At 38.1% G+C, this 22,360-nt stretch overlaps 1 protein-coding gene across 1 annotated transcript in view; it reads left to right on the forward strand.

The window, feature by feature from the left end:
- Window positions 1–21,427, forward strand: part of LOC130904522 (alpha-1,6-mannosylglycoprotein 6-beta-N-acetylglucosaminyltransferase B-like) — a 143,502-nt gene extending 122,075 nt beyond the window's left edge. Inside the window, exons 13-18 of the mRNA XM_057817336.1 lie at window positions 6,727–6,882; window positions 6,971–7,117; window positions 7,283–7,399; window positions 15,133–15,207; window positions 18,785–19,056; window positions 20,614–21,427. Of these exons, the coding sequence (XP_057673319.1) occupies window positions 6,727–6,882; window positions 6,971–7,117; window positions 7,283–7,399; window positions 15,133–15,207; window positions 18,785–19,056; window positions 20,614–20,812 (966 nt within the window). The 3' untranslated portion in view covers window positions 20,813–21,427. The remainder of the gene's footprint in view (window positions 1–6,726; window positions 6,883–6,970; window positions 7,118–7,282; window positions 7,400–15,132; window positions 15,208–18,784; window positions 19,057–20,613) is intronic.
- The last annotated feature ends 933 nt before the right edge of the window (window positions 21,428–22,360 follow it).

Raw genomic sequence — 22,360 nt, forward strand, 5'->3', positions numbered from 1 at the left:
ATTATGTATTTCAATTACTCCTCTGATGCATGAATTATGAAATCCTTTGTCAAGATTTTTTTCTGATATTTTATCCTTCTAAGGACATGAAAATAATGTTCAATTTCTTAATTTTCAAAAATATGATTTTTTTTTTCATGAAGTTACAGACATGTCAGCCCAGTGGACTCCACGCATGTGCACACTCAACATAAAACAATGTAAATTTACTACAAAAAAAATGTAAAAAATAACTTGTGCTCTATTGTGAATATAGAAGCCCTTGATCCCTTTTATGCTTTGATAAACATTTCAACAGTTTTTGGGAAATTTTAACACTATAGGCACAATGCATAGACCTGAGTAAGAAAATCAATGAAACGTCTAGTTGTGACTCGTACACATTGTCCGCTAGCCACCCATCATCACGATGTAACTACAGTCATCATCACTGAATCTGAATGGAATTTCCTGTGCTATTCTGTAAACTGCCTTATTCTTTGCTGTTTTTGAAGTCTACAAAATAAGATAACATGCATACAGTAATGCAAACTACTGCTAATCTGCACAAAAATGTATTTTCAATAATAACTGCTTATAAATATAACAGTTACACTAGGGCTGCAGCTATCGATTATTGTAGTAGTCGATTAATCGATGAACTAGTTTGTCGAATAATCGAGTAATCGGATAAAGAACATGAAAAATTAAAATACCTGAGCTGATCCTCAAACGGTATAAAAAAATAAGGATTTATGGACAACAAAAGAACAATTGGCTAACCTACATATCAAAGTCCGCTAGCTTAACTGCTATAAAATGCTAACTTTTTTTTTTTTTATTATAATTTTTTTTTACAATGCTCTTGACAAATGGTTCAGACATATACTCCCTCAAAAAATGGCTAAATATACCCATAAACTAAATTACGAATGCATTAAAAAAACATTAGCTCAAACAAAAACTTAGCTTTTGTTGGTCTTAACATGGAGCAGCTGGATTCAACCATGTGAAATAAGGCAGACTAGAGGGCAGTGTATCCACTCAAATCAATAAAACTGAATGCAAACACTTTCAAAATAAACCATTACAATGCCACTTTAATTAAACGAATACTCGAAGCAGCAAAATTTAATTTGAATCTTTTTTTCTAATTGAATACTCGAGTTAATCGATTAATCGTTGCAGCACTAAATTACACACTAATATAACTAAAACAGTCATAAAAACAGTGACACAATTATGTAACGTGTTCAAAAATATACCGGGGGATGCATGATGTCCACTTTATTGGCCACTTGGTTAATCATACATTTCTATATATCATACACAAATATTTCATTTTCCAACCAGATATTATCTTCCCCTAAATTTTACTGTATATATTTTAACTACTGTAGCTCTTCTGGCATAGAAGTATTGCCAGGATATCCCATTCCTAACCCTATATACTTTTAGGGTTAGGGTTTTTTTAACTTAAGCATTTATAATTTCTTAGTTAAGGGACACATGTGCTACACTTTACAATAAGGATCCAAAAAGCATTCAGTAATGGTTAATAAAGGTTGGGGGGGGGGGGGGGGGGGGGCATAACTTAAGCATTTATAATTTCTTAGTTAAGGGATACGTGTGCTACACTTTACAATAAGGGTCCAATAAACATTCAGTAATGGTTAATTAAGGTTAAGTAATACTTATAAGGTACGTTCACGTGAAATAATACCATACTTAAGGTTAGATTATATTATACAGTATAATATATATAATACATTACTTAACTATTTTATTATTTCCAGGTTCGCGGTGAATCAGTAACAGGCACACTTTTGCTCAATAGACAATGTTTATTGATTAGAAAATGCAGAATAAATGAGATTTATTGATTACAATCCCACAAGAGCAAGCAAACAAGTATCAACAAATGTCAACGATGACGCTAGATTTGAGTGGTCAACCCCAGAATCCCCGCGTTCCTGTTACAGCAAAAGAAAATGTCCCTTTAGCAATGAAAATCACTTAACGTGACAAGTGAGTGGGAAGCCAGCAACACTCCAGTAAAGCAGCAAAGGAACAAAGTCAGGCGATCCATACGTGACCCGCTGGCGGACTTCACGGGTCGCCCGGAAATGTCCGGTTTTGTAAGGACGCACCCCTCGGAGGCGGAGAGGCCAACTTCCGCCCCCGAGCGGCGCGGCCCCGTCCAATGATTAACATTAGAGCTACTTTTGGTTCAGCCCCTTCGAAAAAGGACTTTTCATATGGGACAAATGAGCTGTGCTGCAACAGATGCAACAAATGGTAAATATTTGTGCAAAACAAGTTATCTCGTGAGATTCCATCCTAGCTATGGAACTCAGACGCGTACTATGGTGCAAAACAAGTTATCTCGTAAGGTTCCCTACTCAAGCGAGTCTCCTAAATATGGGAACAAGGTGGAAAAACAATAGATGTTGTTACAATCTATGTCACAGAAGCAATGATATATCACAAAGGCATAATGTAATATTTTCCCCCATCAGTGCATTAATATAATAAAATAATAAAAATAGTTATCAATATATACTGGTAGTAGTAAGTGATTGTTATTTTAAAATGAGAAACATTGTGAGTCCTTGGGTGCAGCTAACCTAACCTTAAGTATGGTATTATTTCACGTGAACGTACCGCATAAGTATTACTTAACCTTAATTAACCACTACTGAATGTTTTTGAACCCTTATTGTAAAGTGTAGCACATGTGTCCCTGAACAAAGAGACTATAAATGCTTAAGTCCTCCCCCCCCTTAACCTTTAATAACCATTACTGAATGTTTTTTGGACCCTTCTCGTAAATTGGAGCTCATGAGTCCCTTAACTAAGAAATTATAAATGCTAAGTTAACAAACCCTAACCCTATATATATTTTTTAATTTTAACAAACCATTACTTACTGTCTGGTTATGCATTAACTAATGCATTTCCTAATGCATTAACTAATGCAATACCTAATGCATTAACTCATGTTAGTTAATATATTAATAAATGTTAGATAAGCAAGTATATTATTGTAATGTTACTTAAACATTAGTTATTGTCTAAAAATGCATGAGCTAATGTTAATTAAGGGACCCTTATTGTAAAGTAATACTGAACAATTGAATTGAATAGGGTTTGTAGCACGCTGAGGCAATAATTCCTAACCAGTATAATATATGAAATTATCAGGGGTGCTGAGAAACACAAACCGTTTGTTTTTTCCCTGTATGTTGCTTGGAGACAGGCTAAAAGAAAAGTGTGGAGTTAATTCAGATGAAATTTATAAATGATTCATGACTTGAAGACACAACCAGAGTAAATCATTCATAACATTACTGAGAATCAGTTTCCAACTTTAACTCACAATACATTTCATTTATCCTTGTCCAGCGCTTAAGTAGACACTTTTGTCGGTCAGCCCACTTGATTGAACTTCGGTTTGACTCATCCAAGCTTTTTTTACATTTCCGTCTTGGTGAAAAGTTATTATTAGGGTTGTTCCGATCATGTTGTTTTGCTCCCGATCCGATCCCGATCGTTTTAGTTTGAGTATCTGCCGATCCCGATATTTCCCGATCCGACTGCTTTTTTTTTTTTTCTCCCGATTCAATTCCAGTCATTTCCTATAAATTTTCCCGATCATATACATTTTGGCAATGCATTAAGAAAAAAATGAATAAAACTCAGACAAATATATACATTCAACATACAGTACATAAGTGTAAGTGTATAACTGTATTTGTTTATTATGACAATAAATCCTCAAGATGACATTTACATTATTAACATTGTTTCTGTGAGAGGGATCCACGGATAGAAAGACTTGTGACTTTGTATATTGTGACTAAATATTGCCATCTAGTGTATTTGTTGAGCTTTCAGTAATTGATACTGTAGCCATGCCCAATGCATGATGGGAAGTGGTACCATGATTGTGCGTAGTGCTATCAATTGATATATCCTCTCTGCGTTGGGAAATAATATAAGGTGTTAAGAAAATGATCATTTGCTACCTTGCTTCCTCACATTGCATTTGCTTCCCATGATATTTCTAATCATAGGGAGAGGGATTGTAAGGCTATAGCTAATTAAAAAAAGGCTCCGAAGGCTGCCAAAATTCACTCTACTCATTTTACACTGCCTTTTATCTCTCTATATAGGTATAACGGCGCCATTACAGATTGAACGTGACGATGCGTGGGTGGGTCGTGCAGCGCATGCATTAATTGCGTTAAATATTTTAACGTGATACATTTTTTAAAAAATTAATTACCGCCGTTATCGGGATAAATTTGATAACCATACCTTATGCCTAAACTAAAGACTCTGGATGAGTGTAACATATTATGTTTGTAACGTTAAATACAATTAGAAAACGATTAAATTAAAAAAATATATATATATATTAAAAAAAGGCATGGCCGATATTTTTTTGCCGATTCCGATACTTTGAAAATGACGTGATCGAACCCGATCAATCGGGATGCCGATCGATCGGGACATCTCAAGTTATTATTATTACTATAACAGTGAAGGGAAGTTTTCAATACAGTCAATGCAAGAGGAGTTAACCAATCTTTAATATATACATAAAGTTTATGGACAAAATTCTTTTGGAAACAGCTTTTAATCATTTAATTAACTCTTTCAGTGCCATCAACAATGATAGACGTCCAATCATATGGCGTCCAAACGTCACTCTGCTGTGGAACTGAAATGAGTTTGTCACTCGTAGAAGTCCATTCCATTTGAACTGGGACAGTTTTATGAAAGCTACAGTGTATCACAAAAGTGAGTACACCCCTCGCATTTCTGCAGATATGTAAGTATATCTTTTCATGAGACAACACTGACAAAATGACACTTTGGCACAATGAAAGGTAGTCTGTGTGCAGCTTATATAATAGTTAATTTATTTTCCCCTCAAAATAACTCAAAATTTAGTCATTAATATCTAAACCCCTGGCAACAAAAGTGAGAACGCTGCATGAGAACTACGTACATCCCTAAATGTCCAAATTGAGTACTGCTTGTCATTTTCCCTCCAAAATGTCATGTGACTCGTTACAGGAGTTCTGTCAGCATTGCTGCAGATATTGAAGAGGTGGGGGGGTCAGCCTGTTAGTGCTCAGACCATACACTGTACTCTACATATACAGTGATACCTCAGCTCACGAACATAATTGGTTCCTAGAAAGTGTGCGTGAGGCGAAAAGTTCGTCTTCCGAACATTTATTTCCCATAAGAAACCATTAAAATGAGAATAATCCGTTCCCAGGTCCCCATAAAACATAATTTTCTACTAAATAAGCCTTAAAACTACACAAAAATATACCTTATTTTATGTATAATAAGTGTGCTATTGTATTATAATTAAAGAAATAAACTGTACTGTATAATAAAGTTGTTTTATTTACCTTTGCGATGGTATGGGAGTGGGAGGAGGAGGGAGGGAGTTACTGTTTGGAAGGAGAGTGTTACCGGCAAAGTGCGCAGTTAGCGTAGACTCCACTGCTGTGCCCCCCACATGCTTTTGGTTGTTAATAAAAGTGCCCACAAAAAGCCATCCGACGCCTCTGGGTGTTTGTATGCACGCCGCCTCCTTTCTGGAGAGGAAATCGGGCGAACCGAAGACAACCGACGACAACGAGCCAACGTGACTCGCCGGTCCACTTCTCACGACGGTGGGAAGCTGAAAGCACCGCCAATTACCAGTCGAGGGCGAATTGGTAACACGAGTCACCTTCCATAAGGACTGTATGTAACTCTTTTTCGGTCCCATAATAGCAAAAGTACACTCAATATGGTCCAAAATGTCTATCAAACACAAACCACGTCCGCACTCAACGAAAGGGAGGGGACGAACTGGGACGCCGTGAGCGTGCGTCAGCTTCTCGTGGCGCTGTCCGACCGCGTGGCTTGGTTCGTCCGCCGAAAACTAGTTCGCCAGCAGAGACTATATGCTCGCGAATTTCATGTTCTTGAGGCGAAAAGTTCGTGAGCTTAAGCGTTCGTGAGCCGAGGTATCACTGTAATTGGTGTGCATGGCTGTCACTCCAGGAGGAAGCCTCTTCTGAAGACTGTACACAAGAAAGCCCGCAAACAGTTTGCTGAAGACATGTCAACAAAGCGCATGGATTACTGGAACCATGTCCTATGGTCTGATGAGACGAAGATTGATTTGTTTGTTTCCGATGGTCTAAAGAATGTGTGGCGGCGACCAGGTGACGAGTACAAAGATAAGTGTGTCATGCCTACAGTCAAGCGTGGTGGTGGGAATGACCCCCCAGCTCTTCAATCTCTGCAGCAATGCTGACAGCACTCCTGTAACGAGTCACATGACATTTTGGAGGGAAAATGACAAGCAGTACTCAATTTGGACATTTAGGGATGTACATAGTTCCCATGAGGTGTACTCACTTTTGTTGCCAGGGGTTTAGATATTAATGGCTATAATTTGAGTTATTTTGAGGGGAAAATAAATTAACTCCATTATATAGGCTGTACACAGACTACTTTTCGTTGTGTCAAAGTGTCTTTTTGTCAGTGTTGTCCCATGAAAAGATATTCTTAAATATCTGCAGAAATGCGAGGGGTGTACTCACTTTTGTGATACACTGTATATTGTTTCCTAGCATATGTCCCTTAAAGCACAAAGCAGGCCGCTAAAAGTGTGAATGAGTTCGCTACAGAGCTATTTGTGACTTCACCTCTAATTGCTTATCTTAAAAGGGCAAGGAAACATTCCTGTCCATCCTGCATCGCCACATGGAGATCCATGGGACTGTGTACTATGAAGCACAGCGTCCCCCAGAGGTGCCCGCCTTTGTGAAGAATCATGGCCTTCTGCGTCAGCAGGAACTCCAGCAACTCCTCAGGAAGGCCAAGGTAGTAACTTTGAAATGACAATGAATTGACTACATTGTTTATTGCATTCAGACTTACCTTTTTTCTGCCTTTCATTTCCCCCTGAAAGCTCTTCATTGGATTTGGCTTCCCGTATGAAGGGCCAGCCCCTTTGGAAGCCATCGCCAATGGCTGTATCTTCCTGCAGCCCAAGTTTAGCCCTCCTCATAGTTCTCTCAATCATGATTTCTTCAGAGGAAAGCCCACCTCCAGGGAAGTATGTGCTCCTTCTGGTCTTGGCACATTGAACTAAATCATTTGTCTTTTTTGGAAGACATTACTGATTTAGTGGTGCAATATATGTTTTTCTGACTTCAGCAGAAACATCTTTTTATTTTATTTATTTATTTTAAAGGCTATTAATTTTGTGCATTTTTTTCAGGTGTCCTCTCAGCATCCCTACGCTGAGCAGTACATCGGCAGGCCACACGTCTTTACGGTTGATTTTAATAACTCAGAAGAGTTTGATGCAGCCATCCGTGAAATCATGAAGCTCAATGTATGTTTGCAACACAGCTTCTTCTCTTTCAATACATCTCTGACCTCACGTTATTACCTTCTAAAACAGGGATGTCAAACTCGTCTTTGTTGCGGGACATGTTGTAGTTATGGTTTCCTTCGGAGGGCCATTATGTCGGCCCAACCATTTAAATATTTTAATCACCAGCTGCCGTTGACGGTGCTAGACGTCCACTGCCTTCTAGACAAAATGGATTGCACGTCTAGCGCCTTAAATGACGGTGAAACCAGCGAATAGAATTGAGCTGTCAAATGAATTGACAACTATTTTTTTAGTCAATGAATTACAGTGCCTTGCAAAAGTATTCGGCCCCCTTGAACCTTGCAACCTTTCGCCACATTTCAGGCTTCAAACATAAAGATATAAAATTTTAATTTTTTGTCAAGAATCAACAACAAGTGGGACACAATCGTGAAGTGGAACAAAATTTATTGGATAATTTAAACTTTTTTAACAAATAAAAAACTGAAAAGTGGGGCGTGCAATATTATTCGGCCCCCTTGCGTTAATACTTTGTAGCGCCACCTTTTGCTCCAATTACAGCTGCAAGTCGCTTGGGGTATGTTTCTATCAGTTTTGCACATCGAGAGACTGACATTCTTGCCCATTCTTCCTTGCAAAACAGCTCGAGGTCAGTGAGGTTGGATGGAGAGTGTTTGTGAACAGCAGTCTTCAGCTCTTTCCACAGATTCTCGATTGGATTCAGGTCTGGACTTTGACTTGGCCATTCTAACACCTGGATACGTTTATTTTTTAACCATTCCATTGTAGATTTGGCTTTATGTTTTGGATCATTGTCCTGTTGGAAGATAAATCTCCGTCCCAGTCTCAGGTCTTGTGCAGATACCAACAGGTTTTCTTCCAGAATGTTCCTGTATTTGGCTGCATCAATCTTCCCGTCAATTTTAACCATCTTCCCTGTCCCTGCTGAAGAAAAGCAGGCCCAAACCATGATGCTGCCACCACCATGTTTGACAGTGGGGATGGTGTGTTCAGGGTGATGAGCTGTGTTGCTTTTACGCCAAACATATCGTTTTGCATTGTGGCCAAAAAGTTCAATTTTGGTTTCATCCGACCAGAGCACCTTCTTCCACATGTTTGGTGTGTCTCCCGGGTGGCTTGTGGCAAACTTTAAACGAGACTTTTTATGGATATCTTTGAGAAATGGCTTGCTTCTTGCCACTCTTCCATAAAGACCAGATTTGTGCAGTGTACGACTGATTGTTGTCCTATGGACAGACTCTCCCACCTCAGCTGTAGATCTCTGCAGTTCATCCAGAGTGATCATGGGCCTCTTGGCTGCATCTCTGATCAGTTTTCTCCTTGTTTGAGAAGAAAGTTTGGAAGGACGGCCGGGTCTTGGTAGATTTGCAGTGGTCTGATGCTCCTTCCATTTCAATATGATGGCTTGCACAGTGCTCCTTGAGATGTTTAAAGCTTGGGAAATCTTTTTGTATCCAAATCCGGCTTTAAACTTCTCCACAACAGTATCTCGGACCTGCCTGGTGTGTTCCTTGGTTTTCATAATGCTCTCTGCACTTTAAACAGAACCCTGAGACTATCACAGAGCAGGTGCATTTATACGGAGACTTGATTACACACATTTGGATTCTATTTATCATCATCGGTCATTTAGGACAACATTGGATCATTCAGAGATCTTCACTGAACTTCTGGAGTGAGTTTGCTGCACTGAAAGTAAAGGGGCCGAATAATATTGCACGCCCCACTTTTCAGTTTTTTATTTGTTAAAAAAGTTTAAATTATCCAATAAATGTTGTTCCACTTCACGATTGTGTCCCACTTGTTGTTGATTCTTGACAAAAAAAAATTAAATTTCATATCTTTATGTTTGAAGCCTGAAATGTGGCAAAAGGTTGCAAGGTTCAAGGGGGCCGAATACTTTTGCAAGGCACTGTATTTAGAAGTGTTTCCGACCTCAAAATTGTCCACATTTTTGAGCCTCTGAATAACAAGTATTTCATTTCATTTCATTTTAATTTATTTAAAAAACTATTTTCTTTTTTTGTTTATTTTATTGTTGTTTTTTATTAAAAAAGGAAGAATGTAAATATTTCTTTTTATTTCATTTATTTTTCATTTTTATCTGTTATTTACAATCTTTAAAAAAAATGGGTAAAAACAATAATTCGACAACAACAATTCTCATATATACTTCTGGGATTTAATTTAATAAAGACAAAAACAGTTAATATATATATTGTTTTCATTAATTTTGGGATAAAACACAAAATATTCTCCTAAAATATGAAATCGATGCACATGACTTATTTTGCGGTCAATGCAAAATGCTCTGGCAGGCCAGATATCACCCTTGGGCCGCTAATTTGACCTCACGTTTTCTAGAGTATCCTTAGGTTTTGCTGGCGAAAATGAACTTGGAATAGAGGTACTGATAATCAAGGTTTGAGTTTTTCTAGATATTAAGGTATTAAGGCTGATTTTGCTTCAGTTTCATCTATTCACACATCATCATTCAAGGTACACACAATACATGTTCATAGACAAACAGCTCATCTGTTAAGATGCGCGAATCAGACACTCCAAAGAAGCTATTTAAAGCTTTTAGTAGGGGCCCAGTTGGACAGCATACACATACACACATACAGACATATAGCTACAGAAAATTTCAACATTCTAGTTACATTGGATTTGATATTAGATACCTTAGTAATGTTATTCAGAAAATCAGCATATTAGACATTCATTGCTAGGAAATGAGGTTTGAATTTTTTTCTTAAAAATGGAGATGGAGATCTTAAGTATTCAGTCAAGTTCATTCAAGATCTGTGGTCCTCTGCACATAATTTCAAAGCTTGTACACTTTAGCATTCTTTTTTCCCCCCAGTGATTTAATTTTTTTCTTCTGGTAGTACATGTGTGCTGAGGAGTACAGATTGGGATAAGATCACCTAACTTATGGTTTAGTTTATGGATGATCTGATACATTACACAAGCATTTTGAAAGTAGTTGTATTCTTTTGGCCTCAGAAGGTAGTGGCGGTGAAAGATTGTTTTAGTTGGAGCACTAAACTCAGACATTGTTAGGGCACGTATAACTTTTTTCTGATGTACTTTAAGCTTTTTTAGATAAGTTGCACCATATGATATTACAGCAGGGGTGGGTAAACTATTCCGCAAAGGGCCGCTGTGGGTTTCTGTTCCAACCCATCAAGAGGAAACCTTTTCACCAATCTGGTGTCTTGCAAGCGCAATCAGTTGATCGCAGGCAGGTGTTTTTTGTTTCAGCAGAAACCTCATTGGTTAAACTGTCTGTGCTGGATCAGTTGGAACAAAGACCAGGACACACTACGGCCCTTGAGGACCGGTTTGCCCACCCCTGTATTACAGTATTGTAAATACGGTTCAAATACAGCATATTTCGACAGTTTATTTGTGAGTCCATCAATATGTTTTTAAAATTAAGGTACTCATCAATATGGACCCCCAGAAATTTTGTAGAGCCAACTGTTTGAAAGTTTTCTCCATTTATTTTTAGGCAGATTTGTTTAATGGCTTGTTTTTTTATGGGAGTGAAACACAATGTAATTTGTTTTATTGATATTTGGAGAGAGTTTATTACATTTGAACCATGTGTCTATTTTCTCGAATTCACAATTTATGATTTGCTCAAGTGCAATAGTTTGTATGGGAAAAGAATAAATCTGTATCGTCAGCAAATATTACTTTATATGAAAAACAGATGAGGAATTAACAAAGTCATTAATATACAGGATGAAGAGGAGCGGCCCTAAGATGGAGCCCTGGGGGACTCCATGGTTGATGAGTTGGATGATGAGTCTGAATTATTAATGTTGACATACTGATGTCTTCCAGATATATAGCCATAATTCCATAATGCTGCAGTTTTTTATTTAGCATATCGGTCTTAATGGTGTCAAATGCTTTGGACAGGTCCAAAAAATACCAACTCCGCAGTCACCTTTGTCAGTTGAATCGTAGATTTTTTCCCTTAAGTCAAGTACTGCCATATATTTAGTATTTTTCTTTCTGAATCCATACTGTGATGGGACAATGATGTCTGGCTTGTCTAGATTGTTGAGTTTGTTGTGGACTACTCTTTCCAATACTTTGGAAAGGGTAGGCAGAATTGATATTGGTCAGTAGTTGCTCAGATCATTTTTATCCCCAGATTTAAAGATTGTTGTGATTCGTGCAATTTTTGCTATTTGCGGCAACACTCCAGAGAGTAGAGATAGATTGATACAGTGAGTAAGAGGTGCAGTAATAATGTTGGAGATGCTTTCAGAGTTTTATTAGAAATTCCGTCTGCTCCAGCTGAATTTGAATTCTTCGTGTTCATGATTATTTTATGGACTTCACCTTGGTTGGTTGGACTCAAGAAGACAAAGCCCACTAAACAGTCTCTAAAGGTGGCATCATGAGGCTGACTGATTTTAATAGATATATTACTACCAAAGTACAAAGTAATCCTTGCAGTGACGGCGGACATAGGCAATTAACGCAGACATCAATTTGGACCCTACGCCGTAGCCTGACGTGCGCCTCCCAAGAATCCTGACTACGTGTCATGTCCACACATTGTGACGTTACCCTTAAAGGACTGTGATTGGTCAGCTCAGAACATCGTTTCCGGTTCAGCACAACAACCCAGCATTTTCAAACAGCCAAACACTTCCGCAAACGTCTTCTGTGTCTTTTACGCCTCAACATTTGTATTAACAACATTTGTTGTTCATTATTGATTCGCTGCAGCATCAAATACATGCGTTCCATCTCTGTTGCCATTGCTGTCTGACTGGAGGAAAACTAAAGGAATTTGACAAGAGTTCCTCAAAACTGTACAAAGACAAAACCACACCCCTCTAGTGATTTGGCAGTGGATTACAGAGCACTGCATTCCTATGACGCAGAACTTCAAATGTGCAATGACGACGTAGGGTCCTCTCCAGGGGTGCCCAAGTTCGGTCCTCGAGAGACCCTATCTAGCTTGTTTTCCATGTCTTCCTCCCTACACACACCCTAATCAAATGATCAGCAAGCTCTGCAGGAGCCTGATAATGATCCTGATTAATTGATTCAGGTGTGTTGGGAGAGGGCGACATGGAAAACGAGCTGGATAGGGGCTCTGGAGGACTGGACTCTGGCAACCCTAGTCTACGCCGTCGCTCTTCTGTCAACGGAACACAGAAGCATAAATCAGGCCTTAGAGTTGTGATATTCGCAATCTCATCTTGTTATCAATCGAACGACTTGTTAACATGTGATCAAGGTCGCATTTAATTGGGAGCCATTCTTCTTTATCCATCTTTCTAATACTTAAAGCATTGTATTTGATTTTTCTATTAAAGTATTATGGTGTAAAACATCGTTCTCTAAAAAATGCTCAAATACAATCCAGGTAGGGCCCGGATTGCGACTGAATTCCGTTCCTACGCTGGCGACGTAACCCGAATTTCCGCAGAAATCGGAATTAATCCTTTGTTGGTAAATTTTAGGTTAAAAATGCATAATTGATTTCATTGTGAATTATTTTTTACTTTAAAATCAGCTAAAAGAAGTAGTTAAAATATAAAACTTCTGTATTTACATCATTTATATTGACAGTAACCAATACACAGCTAAAATTATTCTGAATATTACTTCCCATTAACAGTTAATATGGTGCTAGAGATTTGACAAGAAGTGCTTTTATTTTGAAGTGCCACCGAGTAAGACGTTGTATTTGCGTTTCCTGATGGAGAGAGAAAGAAGAAGAAAAGCCAAGCTAATGTTATGGCCACAATGCCTATGTTTTATTTTGTGCTGCATTATTTCAAGCAGTCAATGTTCAGGTTAAAAATCGAGCGTCTTGGTCATCATTGGGAAGCTTCCAGTACCTTACACCCTTTTAAGTACCCTCAAATACCCCCAAATCTCAAAATAACTATCCAAAAACATGTATTATACATCATTGTACTGTCCTCTCCAAGACATTTGAGCTAAATCCTAGCTAGACAGCGAACTAAGCTGTAATCTTTCTCTCTCTCTCTCACTCGGCTGCGCGACTTCTTCGTGGGAGCAAATGCGCTCTTCATCATGTGCGCAAATACGTTTTTCGTGTGTACATGCGCTCTTACTCGGGTGCATTGTAACTACCAGCTCTACGCTTCATGCGCTTAAAAAAAAACAGCATGCGTCACAAAACGAAAGTCTACATTACAATCAGATACACATTTCGTCAAAGACCAGAACAGTCATATTGATAAAATAGAATAAAAAATAAGATACTGTAAGGTGCAATAAGGTACTATTTATGCGACTAAAAAAAACAAAACAAACACACAAAAAAAAAAACGACAGAGACAAAGTGGCGGATGAGACACCGGCATCGTAAAGTCGAAATCATGTAAGTCGAGTACGTCGTAACCTGTACACGGGGTTACTGACCGACATTTTTTTTTCTGCACATCTAATTAAATCTGTTTTTTAAGACTATATCATTTAATAATGCACTTTATGCAAAGAGTAACATCCACAAAGCGATTACTGTATACCAAAACTCCCCTGTGGCAGATTAAAAGTGTTCCACTTAACAATTAAACAAGACGGGTAAAAATGAATAAATAAATGATAAGAATAATAGATTAAAAACTAAATTGAAATTTTTAAAAAATAAAACAATAAAAAGGTGCCATATGAGTCAATTTTTTGAACGGCTCTCTAAAGTGAACGGATACTAAAAATCTGGCTCCCTTCAGATAGCTGTAAATCCCACCCAGGTATAACATAGTCCTCACAGGATTTCATTTCATTGAATGAATTTCTTAAAATGCAAATGCAAGGCGAACTTGTTGAAACACTCGATCGTAAACTTCAGCCATGGCTTCTGTGAACTCCCGTGGGAAAAAGAAGGCTACCTGCGTAATTGCTTCCCGGCTCCATCAGCTAATCGCTGTGGCTAAAACCTTTGAGGGAACATAACAACTGACCAAAGGTCTGGACAACCAAATAACGACCCCGGACTTCATTAAAACAACTCTGTAAAATCTAATTATCTGGAGGCTCCTTCCTGTAAACCACACCCCCAATAAATCAGGTTGCTAGGCAATTAGAAGTTATGTGCCACATCTTAGTTAATTTCCACAAGAACTGACTTTGTTTATAAATAACGATTATGATTAGAGAAAGTGAAATGATTAAACAACATTTATCCCCTACATATTAAAAAAATATATGTATATTGTACACTTTAAATAGCATTCATTTAATTTTTTTACACTGACAAGTGTGTTTCTGTTTCACTTCTGACTGCAAATCAGCGTGGAAGAAAAGAGAAGGCCAAACTATTGATCAATGTTCTTTGATCCTTATCAATGTAAATCATTAAAAGCCAGTCAATGACTGACAGGCTCCGACAGCGTTGCTAATAACCGCCCCAGATGGATTCAGGACCCTGTCACTATAATGTATGTTTTTGACATATTCATGAAGTCGTCACTAAAAATATCAATTTTCAAACTTGTCCCTCTGTGATGTATTAGGTCATTGATTTTAATATGAAGCGTATGGAACGATATAAGCCTTTCACAATTACGCTAATGAATATGTCAGTGTTGATTAATTATCTTGCACAGTGACAGTAATTATGCTGGCTTGGTTCTGGAGAAAAACAACAAACGCTCTAGGTCAACTGTTCTTTCAGCTGTGCTTCACGTCTGTGTTTGCAGGTGGAGCCTTTTTTGCCATATGAGTACACGTGTGAGGGCATGCTGGAGAGAGTCCATGCCTATCTTCAAAACCAGGTGGGTCTCCAATAAATTGAAATTAGCACTACAGTAGAATAAATGCCACTTCAAAATTATGTAGATACTGTATATATTTTTTAAACAAGTTACTTATTGCTTTTAAGTGAAAGAAAAAAAATCTACCAATGAAAAAAAAGACAAAAAATGCCTCAAAATAAACCTTCAGTACTGTATATGTTATTGAAATTATATTTAAAGGATTGTACAGTGGTACCTCGACATATGATCGCATCAACATACAATCCTTTCGACATCTCACGTAAAATTTGACTCATCATTTGTTTCGACATATGACGAGATGCTCAAAATATGACGATTTATGACAGCGTTGCAATTTCATTGTTTTCCCGCAAGACGGATGCACTACAGATTTTGTGAGCGAAATCAACATAGGTCCCATGAAGATTAGGAAAAAGGTGACACTCAGTTAAGAAGGATATGATAGAAAAATATGAGTGTGGTGTGCGCGTCAATGAAATGGCTCGACAATACGACCGGAATATGTCTACTATCTCGGCGGTCCTCCTCCGACCTCCGTTCACCAGTCTTTATAAGTTAAGGTGACAAATATTATTGTTGTAACACCAGCAAGGAAGTCAGCAGCTTCGTGAGATTTTTAATCATTTATTTCAGAACTTATGGAATACAACACGGCTATTGTTCGCCATAGCCGACGCCAACAACAACATGAAAAGAGAAAGTAAAAATTCTTCTGCACCTCTCACTCTGTCGTCAGGTCAATTCAGTTACAGCATGCAAAACACAAACGCCATATTAGAATCCAATTTGTTATATAATCATTATCATTATTGAAATGGTTATATTGTTCTGATTTGTTTTTATAATTTATTTGTTTTGCTATGTGTAATTGCTATTTGTAATTGTACCAGCAATATTTATTATGGATTTAGCGAAGGTTTTTGGGCTGTGGAACGAATTAATCGATTTATAATGTATTCTTTTGGGAAAATTCCTCTTGAAATACGACCATTTTGACTTACAAACCACGTCCTGGAATGAATAATTTGTATGGAGAGGTACAGTCGTGCGGGAAGTGGAGTTCTGAGGGTTCTGCAGCACCCCTGTGGTGTTGAGAAGAAAAGGTTTTGGTAGATTATTTTTGTTAAAAATAAGTAAATAAAACACATTGAAACAATAGCATATTAACTTTGGAGAATATATATACATGTTGAACATGTTTTTTGTTTGTTAATAATATGGTCCACCTGACACCTTTCTTTCTACCGGGTCGCGTTCAGTAAGGCTATTGGAACGGAAAAGTTAACTTTTGACAGAGGAAGTGTAAACATGGCACAAAAAAAGATTTTTTTTCTTTACAAAAACAGTGAAATTTTCTAAAATTCAATTCGAGGTCAAAAAATGAAGATGACTATGATGATAGTTCTATAATAGTGCCCAGCGAGGAAAAGTTAGTTGCAGATTTAGACCGTGGAGTCCAGAAAGGAAATCTATCTTTGGTGTCTTCAAAGAGGTAAGGCATGCTTGCAATATCTCCATATTATTGTTTGTTGTTGCTGTTGAGCTTCCGCCGTGCAGAGCGCTGTTGGTTATTCGTGTGCAATTGACCTGTGATCTTTTAGTTTTCAAATGTGTTCGTGTGTCATTGCACCGTCTAGCTGCAGGGATATGCATTAAAATACAGGGGTGCTTTTATCGCCAATACAAAAACTCCAACTCACACTGTAGGGGAAATCGAACATTTCTTTGTAGTAGCGTAGTAGTATTACATAGACTATCTAGCGTGCAGGTGTACTGCCATTGTGCACGCCTTGTATGGAGAAAACGTGCGACCGAAACTGTTGTTTTTGTATGGGGAAAACTAAAAAAGATCCTCAGCACCCCCTGCTGTGAGTGACTTCCAGTACCCCTGTAGAGGTACCACTACACACGATCTTTTTGACATCAACGTAAAATTTGATTCGCCATTAGTTTCTACATCTGACCACATGCTCAAAATACAACGATTTTTGACAGCGCCGCAGTTTCTTTGTTTTGCCGGAAGACGGACGCACGGCTGCTTTTCTTGTGAGAGAAATCAACACTAGATGCAAAAAGGTTAGGGCAGGTGGAGAAAAAAAAGAAAAGGTGACCCCTACCATTGAAATGAAGATGTAAATGATGGCAAAATGTAAGCATGGTGTGTGCATTCATGAAGTGGGTCCACAATAGGGCCGTGAAATGTCGATCTCGGCCGGAGGTCTTCCTCCGTTCGCAAGTCTTTATAAGTTAAGATGACCATTCTTATTGTGGTAACATCGCCAAATAAATCGTCAGCTTCATCAGGTTTCTAATCATTTATTCCATCAAGTTGTGCAACAGCAGCGGACGCCAGCATCAAAACAGAAATTAAACTCTTTCTCACGGTCACGTCAGCCCCGCTCCTCCCGCTCAGCCCCGTTCAGGTAAAGCAAAAAAGTCACAACTGATTTGTTACATTATTACAAGTATTGTTATTATTATTATTATTCGGATTTTTATTCATAATTTATCTGTTTTGCTCTTTGTAATTGCTATTTGCAATAGTAGCAGCAGTATTTATTAAGGATTTAGTGTAGGTTTTTGGGCTGTGGAACGAATTAATGAAATTATAATGTATTCTTATGGGAAAATCCTGCTCGACATACGACCATTTCGACTTACAAACAAGGTCCTGGAACGAATTAACTTCGTATGTAGAGGTACCGCTGTATCTATTTTAAGTGTGAAGAGATATTTATTTCTTATGAGAAACTGACACATATTTTTGGTAAGATTTTGTTTTTGTTTTTTTTTTGCTTTTTTGCGTACAATTTTATTTATCTGCTAGTATTGTCTATTAAAACAAAAAAAAAATCTTTGAATGGCCATGTCTTATTAAACTACATTAATGTAAAGAGTTGTTTCTCATCATTTTAATTGCCATATTAAGCTATGTTACAATATGTGCAGTGTAGTGGATCATGCTAGCCTTTGGTGTCCCTTATAACCACGGACAAATGAATGGAAGACATTGGATATAATTATTTTTGTTTGTGTGCTGAAGCTATGAATTTGCCTTAAAAGAGGCAGTTTCATCATCCAAACGAACAAAATGTCTGCCTCGTTCTGTTTAAAGGATGAGAGAGCAGGAGATGTAGGGAAATTGGAAGACTAGTTATTGCATGTGGACGCTGAAGGCACTTTAATAAACGCCTCTGGAGGCCAGAGGGACATGTCAGAAAAATGTTATTACCTGAGTCTTATGAATAGCTCTTGCTGGAGGGAGGGAATCTAATCCGGGCTCTCGCAGGAGCCTAATTCTGCTTTCAATTCTCATTTGTTGTTGGGTGGAATAACTGCAGTCATATTATTGCTTGGAAGGTTGACAAGCTCTTGTCAGATATGTCAAGCACCTTTTGCATTGTCATGGTTGTTTGATTATTTCTCCTATCGGTTGCCCGCATGCTGGGCATTCTCCTCAGATAAATATGCCATTTGTCATCACTCATGGAGTTTATCCTCGCTGGCAGGCCGATGTGTTTGCATTGTAACGAGGAAAACTGTTGCTCACAGTCAATTTTATTTGCACCCGCAGGACTTTTGTTCTCCTGAAGCTCCATTTCCTCCAGTAAACTCTTCAAAGATCTGGCAGGGCAGCCCTCTCGCTCCTTTCATGCTGCTGCCCAACTCGAGCATCCTAACTTGGGCCTCTAACATCACCTCCTACACGTCCTGGCCCCCCCTCAGCGCCCTGCAGCTCTTGGTTTCGCTGCAGGGCGAGTCATGTGTGAAGGCCTGCCAAGACGTGGGGTTGATCTGCGAGCCTGCCTTGTATCGTTTCATCAACATTAAGGAAGCCTTCAATGCGTAAGATTTTTGGTGCCTTTTACAAATGGGGAAAATGGAAAGGCTAGGAAATGGCTTATAGAACTGAAGTGAAGTGTACCATTTGGCGGATTCGAGACAAATATTAAAGAATTGTCATTTTATTAACCCTCCTGTGAGCCGAGTTTGACCCGAGGTATGTGCAAGTGTCGAAAAATTATTTAAAAATTAAGCTCAGACTCATTGGCTGCTATTGACGTCTATTGTTAAACGTGTCAGATTATGAATTTTTGAAACTTTAATCAAATTGTGGACATGTGCCACTAACTTTCATTAAACCAAGCAGAACACATTTAATACTCAAAAAAACCTATATAATTTTAACTACTAAATTGGTAGATTGCTATTGTAAATTGCTAAATTTCACTTCAGATCTGTAAGCCATTTCCTAGACTATTTTATTAGAAATACATATATTTTTACAAAAAGATGGGTCAACTTGACCTCTATGATTTAATATCCTAATATAAAACAACCCCTCTAATAATTTCATTGCAAAATATGTGTTAAAATGTTTTATAAATATTGAAAAATAGGGAGGGGGGGGGGGCGCGGATCAATTTCACTTTAAAAGATCATACACTTCATAATGGTGTTGACTGGGCGCGGGGTCAATAGGGGGCCTATCTCCGTTAAAGCTAACCAAGTGGAAACACGAAGAGCTTTTTACGTTGAAAATTCTTGTGAATAAATGCATGAATCCCTCAATTCTTTATAGATATGGACATAAAACAGTCTTGATTTTTGGTTAAAAGCAAAAAAATATTTAAAAAAAAAAAAAGGGCAGTATAATGTATTTTACATAAATATCTCGAATGTGCTGCTCATCTTTAAGTCACTGTGGCGCCGCATTACCACAACAAAGAGCTTTTTATGTTGAAATTCTTGTGAATAAATGCCTAAATCCCTGATCCTTATAGATATGGTCTCGATTTTTTTGTCAGAAGAGCAAAGAACCGGGCAGTTAGCATTTATTTTACGTAAATATTGTGACCTATGATGTAAATGCCGTGACGGCAAATTTCTCCCATTGATTTTTTTCACATTTCAAAATGCATGCATGGTACGAAAAATATAATAACGAACAAATCACTCCTGAGACAATCCTTCCTGTTTGTATGCGGTACAGGTTTCATACTTTTATCCTAAATCCGGCTCTGAATCGCTGCATGTGTCTCTGCGACTGACTGCGAATAACTGAATCAGATTGTGGGATGGGCCCCCTGCTTGAAGGCGTTGCGCAGTGGCTGCCCGTTGACCTGTCAATACAATTGTGAAGTCTTTGTAAAAGATTTATTAACATTTCAAACAGGTCATTTTGACCTGTTGACATCATAGGAAGGTTAAAATAGGTTTAATTTTAAATGCTGAATTGGTAACAATTTACAGTATGCGCCATCAGATGCATGATAAAGTGTTGTTTTCACTTTTCAAAAAAAAAAAAACCTCTGCAGTGTTTTTGTTCTGTATTTCTCTGACTGAAAAATAAGTGGTCACACTAAGTACATTGAGTCTTCCTCCTTTGTTTTTGTCTCCAAGGCTAGACTTCCAATGTGCGGGGCTGGAGTCAGAGATGAATCATCTCTTTCCCGCCTTCTCAGCAGAACATGCAGAATGTGGCCTGCAGCAGGACCCTCTGCTCTTCAGCTGTGCAGGTGCTAGCATCAAATACCAGCGCCTCTGCCCCTGTCGAGACTATCGAGATGGCCAGGTGGCCCTGTGCAGCGACTGCTTGTGACCGGTGATGCTCGGCTCTCTTGCCCCAGGAGATGTTGTCTGACTAAGTAGCTTGTAGTCAAACGTTTTAACAGGAGCCATTGTGAAAAATCCTTTACAGTGTGGCTGTCAAAGTAGGCTGGGTGGGTAGCCAACAACTCAGGGATTTGCATGATTGTACTTTGTATCTGTTGGGCTTAGAGTTTTAGTCGAAAAAATTACGTGAAAGCTTTGGGACCATATGAAAGTTTTTGATCGAAGATGCCAAATACTGGATCTCTCAAGTTACAAACACATGACAGTGCACTCAAAGAGGGATATCGTGCTTGACAACTTTCAGTGTGTGTGTCTTGATATTGTGTGAATCCTTTCAGTGATCATAGTGGACATTTGTATCAGATGCACTCGAAGCCATTTACACCAAGTTGAGATGTACTATTTTCCATGTCCTGTATTTGTACATAATTGTTTAATAAAATTGAGAAAACTAATATAATTTGTGATTTTGAATACATTAATCATTCACTGCCCTCAGTGTTGTTTTCGTCAAAGAACTTTTTTTTTCATGACAATGATGAGATGATAACGAGCTAAAAACATGTTTCAGGAGACTAAAACATAAGACGAGTGCCAGAAGGAGACGAAAAGGCACAATATTTCCGTCATATGTCCACAATGTGTGACGTGTAGTTATCCTACAAAGTAGCAGTGTCTGTCACTGGTGACGTGCTGCTCCCCCCCCCCCCCCCCCCCCCCCCCCAACACGCCAGTGTCTTCTCATCCCAAGGCTTGCTTTAGCCTTTAACCCCTTCTTGCCAAATGTATCACATTTGATAAACTTAGAATTTCATGATTTTGAGACTAATTCAGAATTTTGAAATATCTATCCTCAAAAAAAATAAAAAAATAAAAAAAATAATGGATGCCAGTCAATTCAAGCATCTGCAGGTTCCATGAGAAAAAGAAAAAAAAAGATTTAGCAAGGGTTATAGATATTAGAGCGCTTATTACACATTTTTTCCCTTTTTTTACAAATTTGAAAAAAAAGGTTTCATTAAGACCTTGTTTTTCAAATTTTGTGATTCTCTGACAGTTGCTTCATATTGCAGGCATTAAGGGGTTAAAGGTCTGTGCTGGGTGATCATCACTAGTGTTGTCACAGATTACTTGAAAAAGTCTAGTGATTACTGTTTACGCCTTTACTGATTATTATCAAAGTAGCTAAGTGACTTTAAAAGTAATTTTTCAGTTACTTTTACCAATTTTTCTCCCTTTGCGGCCTCAACATAAGAATGACAACAGAAAAATGTCATTGCATGTAATTGAATTTTTCACTTAAGGCTTAATATTCTAGGTAGCGGGGGTAGAAGGAGTTGATTTCAACCACCATTGACTCGTGATAGCTTAGCCACTCCGGGGCCCTGAAACTCACAAATAACTGACAAACTGCACGGAATTTGTTCAAATCAACTGCAACAACTAATTAAACCCCGGCTAACTCAAAGATTAAATATAATAATATAAAATATAAAAAATTCTCAACTCTCCCTTTAAAATAAAGGCCATTAAA

Source organism: Corythoichthys intestinalis, chromosome 16 (genome assembly GCF_030265065.1).
Source record: "Corythoichthys intestinalis isolate RoL2023-P3 chromosome 16, ASM3026506v1, whole genome shotgun sequence".
Taxonomy (NCBI): Eukaryota; Metazoa; Chordata; class Actinopteri; order Syngnathiformes; family Syngnathidae; genus Corythoichthys; species Corythoichthys intestinalis.